This window comes from Penicillium paradoxum (genome assembly GCF_028828445.1).
Source record: "Penicillium paradoxum strain IBT 22861 chromosome Unknown utg000004l_segment0_segment0, whole genome shotgun sequence".
In the NCBI taxonomy this organism is placed as follows: Eukaryota; Fungi; Ascomycota; class Eurotiomycetes; order Eurotiales; family Aspergillaceae; genus Penicillium; species Penicillium paradoxum.
This window is the reverse complement of record NW_026643182.1, coordinates 143082-158162: the sequence shown is the minus strand read 5'-3', so window position 1 is coordinate 158162 and position 15081 is coordinate 143082. Positions and strand designations below refer to the sequence as shown.

At 50.8% G+C, this 15081-nt stretch overlaps 4 protein-coding genes across 4 annotated transcripts; 1 reads left to right on the top strand and 3 right to left on the bottom strand.

The window, feature by feature from the left end:
- Positions 1 to 1529: 1529 nt before the first annotated feature.
- N7457_003833 (Zn(II)2Cys6 transcription factor domain-containing protein) lies at positions 1530 to 3605 on the top strand (the record flags this gene model as incomplete). The annotated part of the gene is made up of 9 exons (XM_057174878.1): positions 1530 to 1540; positions 1598 to 1626; positions 1687 to 1881; positions 1935 to 2239; positions 2295 to 2562; positions 2640 to 3107; positions 3159 to 3265; positions 3324 to 3423; positions 3475 to 3605. The coding sequence occupies 9 exons, from the start codon at positions 1530 to 1532 to the stop codon at positions 3603 to 3605; spliced, it is 1614 nt and encodes a 537-aa protein (XP_057031925.1).
- Positions 3606 to 3941: 336 nt separating this feature from the next.
- Positions 3942 to 6620, bottom strand: N7457_003832 (putative C6 transcription factor (War1); the record flags this gene model as incomplete). The annotated part of the gene is made up of 3 exons (XM_057174877.1): positions 3942 to 5008; positions 5063 to 5346; positions 5398 to 6620. 3 exons carry the CDS (start codon positions 6618 to 6620, stop codon positions 3942 to 3944), a joined length of 2574 nt encoding a protein of 857 aa, XP_057031924.1.
- A 739-nt stretch (positions 6621 to 7359) lies between these two features.
- On the bottom strand, positions 7360 to 8962 carry N7457_003831 (phosphatidylinositol-3-phosphate-binding ubiquitin-protein ligase; the record flags this gene model as incomplete). The annotated part of the gene is made up of 3 exons (XM_057174876.1): positions 7360 to 7920; positions 7991 to 8272; positions 8396 to 8962. 3 exons carry the CDS (start codon positions 8960 to 8962, stop codon positions 7360 to 7362), a joined length of 1410 nt encoding a protein of 469 aa, XP_057031923.1.
- Positions 8963 to 10416: 1454 nt separating this feature from the next.
- Positions 10417 to 13864, bottom strand: N7457_003830 (uncharacterized protein; the record flags this gene model as incomplete). The annotated part of the gene is made up of 2 exons (XM_057174875.1): positions 10417 to 13195; positions 13263 to 13864. The coding sequence occupies 2 exons, from the start codon at positions 13862 to 13864 to the stop codon at positions 10417 to 10419; spliced, it is 3381 nt and encodes a 1126-aa protein (XP_057031922.1).
- Between the last annotated feature and the right edge of the window lie 1217 nt (positions 13865 to 15081).

Here is a 15081-nt window from a genome sequence, read left to right as displayed (position 1 = left end):
GGTGCTATTCAGGCATCACATTATTGCCTTGTCTGTCAGGCACCAGCTCACATGACTTCCACATTGGCATTTCCGTTTCCTCTCACCTCTTCCTCCCCAACCATGGGACTCATGCTGATGAATTGATCAATAAGCATGTCTTTTAGTGGACGTTCCCCCGGAGCAATTGGCCAAAACAGGCAGTTCATAACGAAATGGATCCCCACATATCCAGCGAATACACATGGAATTTCAGTACTCAGTACAATTTGTCGATTTGACTTTATAGCTGGACAATCTCGGCAATGCAGCCCGCTAGACTGGTCTCGGGTCTTATCTTCGGCTTCATATACCCTTGGGGCAAGAATCCCTGGGATCAACACAGTCGACGGGATATTTCACCAGATGAATAATTTAGACCGATTTGACACATTGTTGGCATCTGATGAAACGGATCCACAAAATCCGCACAGGATTTGTGCAGTCGATCTCGGCGTCGGTGCAATCGCAATGAGAAATACGGAGTACGGAGTATCGGGTCAAGGGTTGAGGTCACCGCCACTATGTGGCTCTCTGGGGGAGAGGGCCGAGCGACTCCTTTTGCCTCGGGTCCCTGAATCATTCCCGGTGAGAAACACCGGCAAATGAAAGGACAAATGAATAGCTTACCGCGCTAATTTAATTCCACCGAAGCTTGTCAAACGCCTTCCAAGTGTTTTTGAGTTGCCGCCCTGACAAACCGCAACGGATTGATACCGAATCTACGGGATGAGATGGAGACCATTGCATTCCCTGCTTCATGCTATTGGCTGCTGACCTTGGCATCTTAACCAAGGGCTCTCTTTTCTTTTTTTAAACCAAAGGATTGCCCCTATATACCACCCAAAAAATAATGGAAACTTATGGCCAAAAGGGACAAAATCTCGACTATAACCGTTTTGCAATAGCTCACTTGGCACCGCACATCGCTAAGTCTTGCCCTTCTCATGCCGGATTCCCGAGGGAAACCGGCCAACATGGCATGTCCCAACACCGTTCGGGTTAGGCAACGATCAGAGACCTCTCGATCGGGGGTACACGTACAAACTCTGTCGGATGCATGGGGGCAGCCGCTCGCCCAACCAGGACCAGCACAGGTCTGGGCTAGACTCTGTGGTGGAGATCACTGCTAGCGCGACGAGCCCAGGTCCTAAACTATCACGAGTTTTCAGCCAACACGAGTTAATTTCCAACTCGAAACCCGCTCTCCTTGGGGCCACTGTTATATCCGCTCCACTCGAGCTAACCTCCAATACCATCCGTAGCTGGGTATACCCCAAAACCACCGACACAGCCCGTTGATCTGCCAATTATGTATCTTGCACCCCCCACTCATCTCCGCTTTTGTATGGGTGTCCCCATTGACATCGCCATGGATAAGTTTGATAGTTTTATAGTCGGAGGGGCCAAGCCAGCTTGCTTATTTATCTAAATACCGTCGGGCCTGGCCTTCCGGACATGCTTTGATTCTGGAAGCTTTCCGTATTCGCCATTGTACTTTTGACTGCGTAATGAGGGGATGGTCAGTTGTGTCTTTTTGCTGGATTTGATACATTCGACATCAGCTAACTTTTCCCAGCCTCACGTGTCGTCTGCGCCATCTGAAATGTATGTTGTCTATGATTTTGAGAATCTGTCCATCTGTCCTTCTGCAACTGACAGCCATAGGTGACAAAACCGGTTCGAAATGTCTCCGCTGTCAAAGATCGGGCCGCGAATGTGTGCCGGCCCCCGGCAAATCTGAAGAGATCTCTTTCCGACATGGCCAAAATCCATCTTTGCGCGGAAAAGGGCCCCCGAGATATGGCGAGAGTGATCTTGCCTTCCCAGACAACCAGATTTGGGTTGAGACGTCTTGCGAGGGTGGGTGCCGTCGGTTTCATCTTTGTCGCCATGCTAACTCACTTCTCCGGTAGTCGACTTCAAAGATGAAACGGATCAGACGGCAGCAGAGTACTATGTTGTGCCTATAACAGGGCAGGTTTCAGCTTCACGATCATCTTCTGAAGATCGTTCGACCCGCTCATCCACGACAATGGATTCTTCTTTCACAACTCCAACCCTCACCATTCCCTCATACACCGCAGGATCTCAACTTGGTTCGAGATCAAATTCAGTGAATTCGTCACATGTAGCTACGACGCCCATCACCCAACCAAGGATATCCAACGTCACCGAGGCCTTTTTGTTGAGACATTTTCAAAAGTACCTTGCCCCCTGGGTAAGTCCGAGGAGTCCTTTTGTCCCATTCTCCACCCTTTGGACTAACAGCTCAGCTTGACGCATGCGACCCTGGACGACACTTCTCGACGAATGTTATCGAGCGCGCGATTCAATCCCCATTACTGCTCTATGCATGTCTAGCAGTTTCAGCATGTCACCTCTCCCGAACCACAAATACCATCTCCGGAGAAGTCGCGCACGGATACCATGAGCGCTGCATCTCCATCATGCTCCCGGTGCTCGACAAACCGGAATTCGAAATCGGTCTCGATATCCTCCTTTCCTCAACAGTAATTTTACGATTCTTCGAATCAATCTCCTGTACGTGCTTTTCACCGATCATCCATGGGAAAAAAATGTCAAACACCCCCAAACTAATCCACCCAAAACCAAAACAGCCCACAGTCCCCCAAACGACCCACAACACCATCTCCTAGCCGGTTCAGTTTATATCAGCTCCCATGTGGACTGTGCTATCTCCGGTGGCCTGACATCCGCTTCCTTCTGGGTCTTCGTCATCCAAGACATTCAGTTTGCGCTTACGTACCAGAAATGTCTTCGGTTGACCTTTGCGCCTTTCGATAACCACCTACGACACTGGTGGGTCGCCAAGCCTGTCTTAAGCGACGGAGACTGGACGAACCAGGCTATCTGGTTATTGGCTGAAACCGTGGAAGTCTGTTATAATATTCCGGGCCGAAACGGTGATGCTCGTCTCGGAAGTGTGGAGGAGACGGCGCTCAGGCACCATATTCTGGAGTGGGAGCTAGGGAGACCTGATACTTTTGCCCCGTTGCATGTTTCGGCGCCGGATCCCGGCAGTGGGAAACCGTTTCCTGTTGCTTGGTATACAAGCTTGTGGCATGGTATGTTACACACCTGTGGTTTTAAGGGTTATGCTAATCTATGGAATACAGCTACTGCCATTCAGCACATCTATCTCGCCAAGTCGTTGATGTTAATTCGGGAACTAGAGTTTTATGATCGGAATGCGTTGCATCTAGAGCAGCCCGTCAAGTTGAGGGTCCGTTTCTTATTCACTGAAACAATTTGATGGAGTGATGACATACTGACCCCGACAGAGTGACCTCGCTGAGAATCTCAACTTCATGTTCGGAATTGCCATATCTGCTGACGATGATCCCTCGCTACGTATCACAGCCTGTCACGCGCTTTTTGTCTGTAAGTGTTATTCGATCTTGTCGATTGGATTTGAACTGATGTGAAATATAGGTGGCTCATGGATCGATGACCCTCTTGTTCAAAATGCGCTGATTGATCTCCTTCGCCGCACAGAAAGGGAAAACGGCTGGCCGTGGGGATATGTGCAGCACCAGGCTTTGCAAGCGTGGAGGCCGATGTAGTCTTATACCCAGGTTCGTTTTTAGCGTTTACGAAAGACTCAGTAGATTATAATGACTAAGTAGAGCATAGGATACAATCAATGCCTTTAAAGCAAATATTTATAGCTAATCCCCATGTACATTCTCTTTGTAAGATGTATACCAAGTCAGCATTGTTGGACCACGAGCTGTCCAAGTGTATGAGATCAAAGAAGCCAACCAGGACAGATAAATTGCTACCACATAGAACATAGATCGACATCCTAGGTTTAATGCAGCAGGGGTATAATAAAGCAACAGAAAAAAAAATTACAGTAAACCTCCCCTCTCCCAAGAATGATAATCATAGTGAGCCAACTAAAACAGTCCAAAATTCCCGTCAAAAGAAAGTGGCAAAGTGACAAGGCCCTCATCCATCATGCTTTCCAGTGAAAACCACGTATCGCCAAAAATGGGATCCATGCCTAGCTCAGGTGCAATTCCCATCGGCGGTGCGAGTTGCATTCCACCCACGGTGGGGATATCCGGGTATCCCTGGCTCTGCCCAGTGGTGGATGACAGATCTGGGTAAGCTTGTGATGTATCGGCGGATGTGTATGGTTGGTAGTAGCCTCTCGTCTCTATCTGGTTCGAGTCGGAGCCCGATATAGGTGTCGGGTAAGATCTTCCAGATGACCAGCTGGCCTGGGATGGATCGGGCCCGAAGCTGGATGTGCCTGGAGGTTTCATTGGGTTGACCGTTGAGCTCGGGCTCGGGTTCGAGGAATAGGATTGTCCGGGCATCGAGTGCTGGGAGTTGGCATTGTTCGCTCGGTGAGCCGGATCTCCCATGGCTACTTCGCTCAGGAAGTGGAGTGGTGTCATTCCTGGTACCATTTGAGTTGTCCGAGTGGTGGATCCCAAGGGCGATGTCTGGCCATTTGAAAAGGCCTCTTTCAATTCCCGGCCGTGATCTCCTTGATCCCGCTTTTTGATAAACCAATTCCGCAACAGGACAATGATGCTGCCAAACTTCGCGCATACGCGGCCGCCATCACGTGACGCGGCGATGCGATAATGTGCGATGACTTTGTCCAGATAGTAATCGAGTTTGAGACTCTGTACGTCGAGCATGTGGCCTATTCCACTGTCCGCTGGCGCGAGCAAAGAATATATCTTGATCAAAGTAACGACGGGATATGTTGTCCGAGCCACTGACATCGTGGGTAGGCATATAAGTCGATCAATATCAACGGCACAGATGAGATCTATACTTTGGTGAATGCAGTGGATGGCTGTAGTCAACGCTGCGATGACTGCGGCAGTTGATGGACTGGGCGGGTTGTCGTCCTGTGATGGGGAGTTAGTGCCAATGTTTTGGCCCACACTCATGGCGGATTCGTGCACAAAGATATTCAGAACATGTTCTGTGTGAGCCATTGACTCTTGAAACGATGTTAGCAGGAGACCCAAATAGTCCTATCAAGGAGAGAGCTTACCAGTATAAACATCTGGCGGGACCTCTTCTCTCCACTGTGTCAACCGTTCCTCAAACTTTCTCATATAATACCACGCTCTACTATCTGCAAAGGTAGCGATAGAGCCTGGATCATCCACAGACAATTGCGGCCCAGCATCTTCCATTATCAATGCCAGCTTCACCCACCATCTCAATTTCCGGTCGGTAGGTAGCGCATCGGGATGATTTTCGAGAATCTCAAGGCATTCATCCATGTATGGCTGCCAGGTTACTAGATGAACTCTCCTCAAAGCCACCGATGTTCTGACAGAATTAGCCGATCAAACCCCACACCAGGATCATTTGAGTACTCACTGGACAGCTAAGTAATAACAGCCCATCCACGTCCGTCTCGCCTCCGGCCCGTCTGGATCAAACACCGCGCTCATGGGCTTTTTGCTGATGAGCTCGCGGATCATATTGTAGCCCCTCCGAGTTTCAACTGAGCGATGGTTCAATCCAAGTTCCATTGCCATCGCCACGGCCATATGAGTCAAAGAATAGAACTTGAGCTCCTCGAAATTGTCTGGTGGATAGTACCAGATAGAAGTGACCAATATGGTTTGGACTAGCTCAAGAGACTTCTGGCCCTTGATAATGGCCTGGTCCGCGATCAGACGATATACTTCGTTTACGAGGACATGCTGGGCATCGTGATTGAAGACACCAAGGCCAGCAGCAATGATTGCAAGAAACAAAGACGGTTTATTGCGTCGCACGTCGCCCATTGTGGTGCCTGGCGGAAAGACGATGAAAGGAAGTTCCGGGGCCATCTGATGGATAAACCGGTCAAAGGCTGCACTCGCAGTGTCGTAATCTATGATTCCCCGGTCTATCATATCAGCGAACTCATTAGCAGCCTCGGGTTTTGGGGGCGGCGGTAAAGAGGCACTGGCAATCGGTCTGCGCCAATGCCTCGATGCATGGTTAGGGATCTGCTCTGCTGACGGACTACTCGGTCGTGAATAGCGCGGCGCCAGCAAGACATCAGATGAGTCCTTCCCATGATCAGAGCGCCGTCGCTTGATGCCAGCCAATTTTGACTCCCCGCCCATCCACTTTCTCTCGGGCGGATAGTCATCCTGCTGCTTCGGCGGCGATTGTTGCTGCCCCACAGCCCCACCAGCAAAGAGAGCACTGGTAGAATGCGACGCCTGCAGCGTCGCCGTCAGCGCATCAATCTTCCGCTCCAATTCCGCTACCCGACTATCGGTCTTTTTCTGACGCTTGCGCGTCGGCGCTGTCACAATGCACGCCCGCCGCGCCTTGGCACATCGCTTACATGAGCCATCCGGGTGCTTCGGATCTGGGTCACAGCGAACCTTAAGCTGCCGGCAGGGCTCGCAAGCCCGCGGGCGTTTAGCGTCATTTGGTACTTCGTTCAAGGCGTCATTCCGATCGGGGGATTGGTTGCTGGTGTCCGGCCCCATTCCAAATGATGGCGGAGCATATCTCAGCGCATTCCGCCCATCCTGGCCCTGGTATGGGTCTAGGGAAGTATGGGATGGAGGCTCTGGGTAGTCCGGGCCTGTGCTCATTGTCGGTTAAGTCGGCGTGTAAAGTGGCCGTTGAATGTCTCCGTGTTGCAGATGCGGATCAACGTCCATGCAGTGCGGAGTTCATCGGCTACCAATCAAGAGACCAGTCCACTGTTACACATTAGCATAAGCAATATTTAGATGTATCAACATCAATCGCTGTATTATGTGGGTTTTTGACAGCACCATTATTGCTGATCTGCGGGGGTTTGCCATGGGAGAAACACACGGAGAACGGTGGTCCCAAACACCGACCACCGATGTGGAGGATCAACATGCCCCTGGATGGTGGAGTAGCTTCTATCAAGGAGAAGGTTAAATAAAATAACGCTTACCTTTCTTTCTAAACACTCTCAGTTGACGTTTGACTTTTCACCTCGGTTTGTAAAAAAGAGTGAAGTTCTTTTGACTTTGAGTTGCTAGCGCTTTAGGGGCTATGCACGTGACCACTAATATCGTAAGTTGGATTGCTACTGTGGCGATGGGGTGTACAATATGTGTATGCTTGTATGCATATAGCTGAGTAGATCATGATTCTAGCGTGGAGATGAAGATTAGGATTAAATTTGTTGTTTATTGGATCTCGATTGAGGCCAACACGCCCATTGGGATATCAGAAGCACAATTCCTGGGCGCCGTAAACACAAAGCATAAGAAAAGCAAATAGCTAGGCTAATAGAAAAACGAGGGAAATGAGAGAAGGTTTCATCAAATTCACGCTAAATGCAAGGGCACCCCGTTAAGAAAGCTTGTGCACAGGGCACTCCATCTTTCTCTCAAACCAGTCCACAATGCAGTGCTTGTGGAACTTGCACAAGCATTCAAGGCGGGCAAGGGTCTGCCCAACCTCATAGTCCTCCATGCAGATCGTGCACTCCGCTGCCTGGCCATCCTCACCAAGACAGTCCTTTTCCGTAGCCACAAAGGGAAGCATGCGGGCAGTGGGTGGAGGATGAGGAAGTGGGGTTTCCTGCTGCGCTAATGATGTCCGGGAGGGTGCTGGTGGTCTTAGGTAGCCCTCAATGCAGTCCCGAATATGGGATTGGCGGGCCTCAAGAGGATGGCCGGAACTCAATGGAGGGAACTGGCGTCTGCACACTGGGCAGAAGTCGGCCTCGTCCGGAGCATGTCGGCGGGATGGACCGCCGTCACGGTTGGACAGTGAACGGCGTTGTCGAGGGATGTTAGAGGCCGAGGGAACTTGACGGGGTGGAGAGTTCAATGCGTCCAGGAACTGTGGTCGATCATTTGTACCCACAGTGCGTCGTTCCTGACGAGCCTCGGGATTCTGAGTTTGACCCTGCACGTTTGAAGTCAGTCAATGCGAGGATAATAAAAAGGAAACAGAGAAAAGAAAGGTGGGAACTAACTGATGAAGCATGATATGGGTTGTTCATCGTAGACGACAGAGAATGGGTGGGTCGATGACCGTGTGATCGCATAGTAGTGTAGCCAAGAGGGTTTGGGTTAGGATCCGGCACACATGGATTGCAAAGCCGTACTTCCTCGCCTCCCCCGAGAGCAGGATTGACTATTGATGGAAATGATGAACTAGGGTTATCTCCCGTAAGATCGACGATCTGTGGAGCTCGGGAGGAAGGCATTGGCGAAGAGTCGGCAAGGTCAACAAACTCGGGCGGACGAACAATGTACTGTCTAGGAATTGTGATCCGATGAGGGGAGCACGATGCGCAAACAACTCGCCCACACTTTCGGCAATGATGCTTTCTGTACCAGAAACTAAAGACCGTCCTGCAGATTGGGCATTCGGATACCTCCGAGTCCGCCTGCCATTTGGGGAGAAGCATGTCCATGAATGTTGAGGGCGGTGTGTGAGAAAGAGATGAGACGGAGCGGGTTTGATTATTCCAGGACGTAGGGTTCTCGCGTCGAGAAGTACGCAGCGCTTGTTCACCAGAAGACAAGCGAGGGGACACTGGGGGAGAGGAGGAGAGGTCTATTGCCGTTGCAATTGACGATCCAGGTGTCATGGATACAGAAGTTCTTGTGCGAGACGAAGGCAGCACCATTGAAACAGACCTATGCGGCAAGACACTCCTAGAGGTTCCCCTGTTGTCTAGAGCCGGTCCAGCCGTGCCCCCAACTCGTCCCCGTTGCGAACTCGCATCCTCACTGGTGGTTGTGAGGCGCCTTTTTCGTTCTGAGCCCGGGCGAACAGGAAACGCTCTCGCCCTAGCTCCGCTTCCGTCTTGGCCACTATAGTTGGAGGGCTGGACTGTGTCATGTCCCTCTGGTCTTTCACCCGGTCTCGTGCCTGTCCGCGCCATCGGTGGCGGGCTGGAGCCAATCGAGCTGGACGAGGCCGTGCTTGATCCAGGCATTATTATTGTTGTTGTTGCACAGCTCTGTTATGGACACTCTCTGATATTCTGTGTCAATACGGGCAACGAGATCGATCTCGGCCGTCAAGGTGACTGCTCTTCATGAACTGAATTGCAATGGATATGGATATGGATAGCGGGGAGGTGGAAAAGTTGAGTATAGCGAAGGAACAATCCTATAATGCAACCTTGGGCTCAGCCTCAGTGCTGTTGACGCTTTTTGCCGAAGATTGCATCCAGGAGCGAAAGAATGATGCTTATCATGAGGCCAAGGCTGATCTGATCCAAGTTACGAGATGGATCAGGCTAGGAGTCTCGTGACTTTCTTTGCCTGGACTAACAGTGCGATGGCGATTCCAGCAGCAGGTTGAAAGACGGAATCTCCAAGGCCAGCAGAGTGCCAACTGAGGTCCAGATGAGCGGAGAAAGAAGAACGATGAAGTGGATGTTTGGCTCCGATAGTCTGTTATCGTGGGGCTCCGGGCGGTGAGGCCGGTGGCGATTGTCAGTATCGGGCCGATATGCCTATCTGGTTGCTTTGGTCCCATCAGTAGTCTACAGTACTCCTCGGCTTTTTGGCCGGGATCACATACCTTAGAGACCAGGTATATATACCATCAGTTCGCTTGCAGCCATATCCCACAGGCACTGTCAGGCCTATGAACTTGACTGTGAATTACTGTGCGCCAAGAAGGGTTTTCTGTGCTAGAGCATGGGATGCAGGATCCTGCATGATAGTGCCAAAGAGCCATGCATGCCCAGACCTATCTAGGTACTTTGTGTATCGAATCCAGGCTGTGGAAGGGATCAGGCAGGCGAATTCAACATTAAAAACGTGTCTTGTCCCGGCATCGGGTAGTTACATAGTAGTTTGTGTCGGTCCCCTACTCTTCTGCTTTGCGAATATGCCTTGTATACTTTGAGAAATGCTCGGAGTCGTCGGAGGCTCTTCGAAGAAGCGCTAAAACCCACTAATCATTAATTATGATATCAGTAACATGGTGTCCGCTGAGGTTGATACAAGACTAACGAGAAGACTAATAAAAAAAAGCCAGAACAGAAAGAAGCACAGCCTCCAAAACAAAACAGCGTGTGGCCCGGATCCAGCGACAGGAAAAGGATAATGAAAAGCTAATGCCTCTGGACTAATTCCCAAAAAGTGTACCTTGAGATCAGAGATGGAACGCCATAGAAGGAATTTTAGGTAGAGCCACAAAGCGATCAACGTAGTCAAAAAAAATTGGGAGCAAGGGAAAGGAAATTCGTGATTGGCATCAATTCGCCAAGTATTTCGAGGATGATATGAGGATGATATGAGGATAATATCGAGGAAGATAACAAGTAGATAACAAGAGAAGATAGACAGAGTAAGAGTGAGAGAGATAGAGAGGAAGAGATCGAAAAGGAGCAAGAGGAGTATACTGGTGCAAAATACATGTTTGGTTGACTTTTGTCTAACGTTGGTGCTCGCCATGTGAACGTTCGTCGACAAGTTCTGCTGAGCTACCAGCAAATGTTGGCTCGTCTGGGCTCGCTTCGTGGATTTGTTCGTGTGCACGACCTTGCGGCACGTAACCCATGCTCGAGGGTCGTTCTGACCGAGGACCCATCTGCTGGCTCGAGGCATTCGACCTTGACCTTGAAGTTGACGTCATAGAGAGACCTCGATCGCGAGATGGTGAGCTACTGCCGCTGAAAGGTAAGCGAGCAGCGAGACCATCCGCCTGAAGGTGATGCTCGGAAAGAGAAGAGTGATGGCCTGCCTCAGAGTCGCGCGACAGAGTCTCGGTCACAATTGGGAGGTCGGCTGCATTTCCACTCGTGTCTTGTTCACCGGCCGCCTGCGTTTGGCGAGAACCTATTCGACTAGGTAGCTCGATGCCACCTCCAACCGATGTATTGAGCGGGGGCAGTACTGGGTGATGTGTCTCACCTGACTGCCTGGTATCATTGTCCCCATCCGTATCTTGATAAGGTACATTGCCAGCAGAGACATTGCGAGAGTGGCTAGGGGAGGGCGTGCTTGCATCATCCTGATATTGTTCATTGTATTCAGTTCCTCGTGGGAATAGACCTGGTGGAGGTGCACGAGCGCTTCGGACCACCTCAAATCCTTTGGCTTTGTCCTTAGTTTTCCCTTGGAGCAGGCTTCGGAACCAGCCAGTGGCAGACGAGACTGGGCCTGTTGGGTCAGCCGGACCGGTTTTCAATTTTCGGGTGCCGCTGTGAGAAAGCGGCGGACCGCGAACACCGTAGTAGAAATCAACCTCGCGAACGGCGTAGTCTTTTGGCTGCCGTGGAGTATCGAGTTCCATGTCGTCCTTGGGTGCAGCGAGATATGCCGGGACAGGCGTCGCCCGGCCGGATATCCCATCTCCAAATTCATCCTCGGTATTAACTGCTCGCCGGCTGGATTTAGATTTAAGGAAGCTCCTCGATGGACTCTTCCCCTTCTCGAGTGAGAAGCTGCCCTGAGGTGTTCTGCGCCCAGGACGAGGTGGTCGGTAATATGGATCCCGAGGGTGCATGCCCATCATCGTACCGCTAGTAGGTGAGCTAGGGAAGCCAGGTCCTGGGTAGGCTGTCGAGGTTGGTGTTGGGAATCCTCCACTGGGGGCGCGACTGTGCGTGCCGCCTTGCGAACTGGCATAATCATATCCAGCGCTGGCTCTACCATCACTCGCTGTAGCGCGGTTCAAAAGCAGGGCGGAGCTTCCGGAAAGACTACGCGGACGCGATCCATCAAATTGCGAAGACATACGGTCGTCACCATGACCAAGCATAGCAGCCTCAGAGCCCATGCTCTGACGAGCAATGTCGCGTCGAGGAGATCGTTTGGAAAGTTGACGCATACCAAACACCTTGGTCAGGCCACCGCGAGTAGCACCGCCCGCACCAGCCAGTCTTGCCAGAACCTCAATTAACGTTTGAATCGAATTAAGGAAGAACCCGAAGATGAGAACCATGGCATGTAACACGAGGATCAAGTACCCGATCCACCCTCGTGCCGCATCCGATACTGTCAATGATGGAACAAAAACGACACTCAAGATTACTGTCAAGAAACGCACAATTGAAAATAGGCAGTGGTACAGGTTCATGTGGGTTGGTCCTGGGAAAGGTCGGAAAGCCAAGAGAGTGAGTATGGAGACGACTTCGCAAATGGCCAGCATCACCACCTGGGCAATACCAGACGGCTGCAAAGCACCAATAGCTATTCCGCGAGCGATGTTCAAAATGATAGGAACGATACCAAAAGCCGCCGCATCGTCGCAGTATGTGTTGTAGAGCGGACCATACAGCAATACTGTGGGCAGGTCATCGAAGAGGTGGGATTTGGGTCGAGTGGAAAGAATCACTCGGATAACCCAGATGGCGAAACACGCGAGGATAACAAGTACCACAGCTGCCAATGCAACGCAGTACGCGGCTGATTGACGAGCAAGGACGAGTTGGAAGAAGGAAAAGGAAACAATTGGTAAGAGAAGGAAATTGAAGACGATACGGATAAGGTTACCCATTGTGAACGGCATGTTTCTCGCACGCAGATCCTGGTCGGTGTTGTTTGCCAACTCGCGGTGCAGCCATCGAAGTGCAAAGGCAATCTGGAATAGCACTGTTACACAGGCTAGAATTACCAGTACCCATATGATCATGCCAGGCCAGATATCCTGAGACGAGGCCATCCCAACCAATTGATTCAATCGGTCGAGACCATACTTTCCATTGATGGCATATACACCGTCGACCACAGGGTTGCGGCCAGCTCCGGGTTCAATGAAACTCTGGTTGAACATGAGAGTCGACCAGGCTGCGTGACTCACGGCAGGCTGGAAAAATCCCGGGTAGTCCAACGAAAGAGCACCAGTCAACACCACGAATTGAAGATACTGCAGGCAGTCCGCAAACCCAGGAGTGACCAATCGGAGGATATCCTCGTCACGGCCGTAGTTGCTTGTCCATTGAAACAGATCCGTTGTGCCCCAGGGACTATACATGGCAGCAGTGATGGTCGCTATTCCCACAAGTATCAGGATGACCAGGGGGACATAAGCAAGAGCATTTTTGAGAGATGTTCCAAAGTCCGGCGTGACCTTAACCGCGATGCAGCCCAGATCAGCACCGGATGCATCTCCACTGCGAAGCGTGAACAACGGTACGATGGTCCCGAAGCGATAGGTTGAAAGCATCTCATGTTGGACAGAGAATGCTCGTAAGGTTTGCAAGTCACTCCTGCATAAGTAAAAAATTATATCAGTCAGAAAGCATATTGGGGAGCATTGGTCTGGGAATAACTTACAGATTATAATTGAAGACGGGGGCCAAAGGAAACTCGCCTTGCGTGACCGAGTCACTAAACCGAGAGATGTTGTCCCAAGGCGTGAAGCTGAGCACGTCAAACTCTGTGAATAGCGTGCTATATTTCGGGTTTGTGCTGCTCACGTCCTCGATCTTCCCATCCGTCCAGTTAGGGTTTGTCCAGTCCAAGGAATCCGGCGCGGGATACGTTGCAGATCGAGAAACCGTCCCTGATACATTGCCATAGACTGTGACGGCGAGTGGGTGGAGGGGGTTGGTGAGATTGAATTCGACGGACACGTTGGTAGGAACGAATTGTAATTGTAGGGGGTCGGATTCGAGGATCGTTCTCGATAGACAATTCTCAAAATCCAGAAGAACAGCAGCGGCCGGCGATGCAAAGGTTACTATGCAGATCAGTGCGGTCCACCAGACGGAGCTCCATGGTCGTGCTCGTCGGCGTTTCGAAGTGTCGCGCCATGGTCGACCCTGCGAAACGTGTAATCCACTGCATCGCAGCCATCTAGTTCCTTTCCGCCGAGGTGAACATGGAAATTTGTCCAGCTCAATCTCCGCCGAGTCGTACATATCCGCTTCGGGCATCTGGGATGACCTCCTGAGGGAGGTCAATCCCCGGTGTAAATGATCGAATCCACGTTGTGTTGACAATTCGGTGTCGGGGTCTCGTCGGCGGTATGTGCCCCCTTCTCAGGGTCGATCGTCACTCGAGTTTGATGGGAATATTCCGGCGAGAAATGGACCAAGGATCCCGGTGTTCTGTGTGATAGGTTTGGGAGGGGAGTCAGGCCGGTGCCTTGAGATACGGATGTCTGAGTTGGCCGCTAATTCGTCAAACGCGGCACATCCCGGGATGGGAATCGAAAATCAAAACCAGAGAGCAAGGTACAAGCAAAGTGAAAAAAGCGACTTTTTTTCCGCGGTGGGTTGGTTTGTTGTTGTTGCTGCGCCTTGTTTGTTCTGGCCCTGGTGGAGTTTGACGGCTGACTACTCGACTATGCTAATAATAGGGCTATACTCTCTTTTTTCTTTAGAATCATTACAGAGTCAGATCATGAAACAGATACATCTTTTAACGATTCAACATCCTCTCGTCGAGCGTTATCTACGATTCTCTTATCATCATAGCACCTATTGTCGCGATACTCCGTAGATTGGATCTACTGACCTACATGTGCCCTAGTAAATTTCCCCAAATAGTAATCAACCTCCTCCCCTGGTACACCTTCAGGCTCGGAGACTGTTTATTGCCTATCTTACCATGAAGTACTCCGTACCGATCCTGTCTCATTACGAGCTGAGAAACATGTGGTTATGCGATTCGGCGAATCATCACGATCTGTCTCAGCCGACCCCAAATACTCGCTTAAGGTGCGTTGTCTCACCTGCTGATCGGTGACCGCTGCCGAAGAACAAGGCTTTCTTCGTGCCGACCAGTGCCCGGTAAGACATGGTCTCGGCTATACTGTGGAATCATTGACTCTACGAGGCCACTCTGTGGTGTCGGTGTCTCGGGTCTGAACCTTCGAACGCATTGGGACGTCCTGCTTCATATGAGCCAACGGAAGATGCTTCACGGATTCAAAATGTCGGTAAATATAATGACTACTTTGTAGATCTTTAGGGTCCGTTGCCCTGCATTAGCCATCTAGCTCCACTAGGATTTTCGGCCATGGGTCGTTTAGTGGGATAAGCGCGGTGGAACTCCGTAGCCCTGGAGGTAGGACATGCTTACACATAACCTCGAACATGAAAATCATGATATCTCTGAAGTTCGTAGTAGTATAAACTTGTTCGGATAC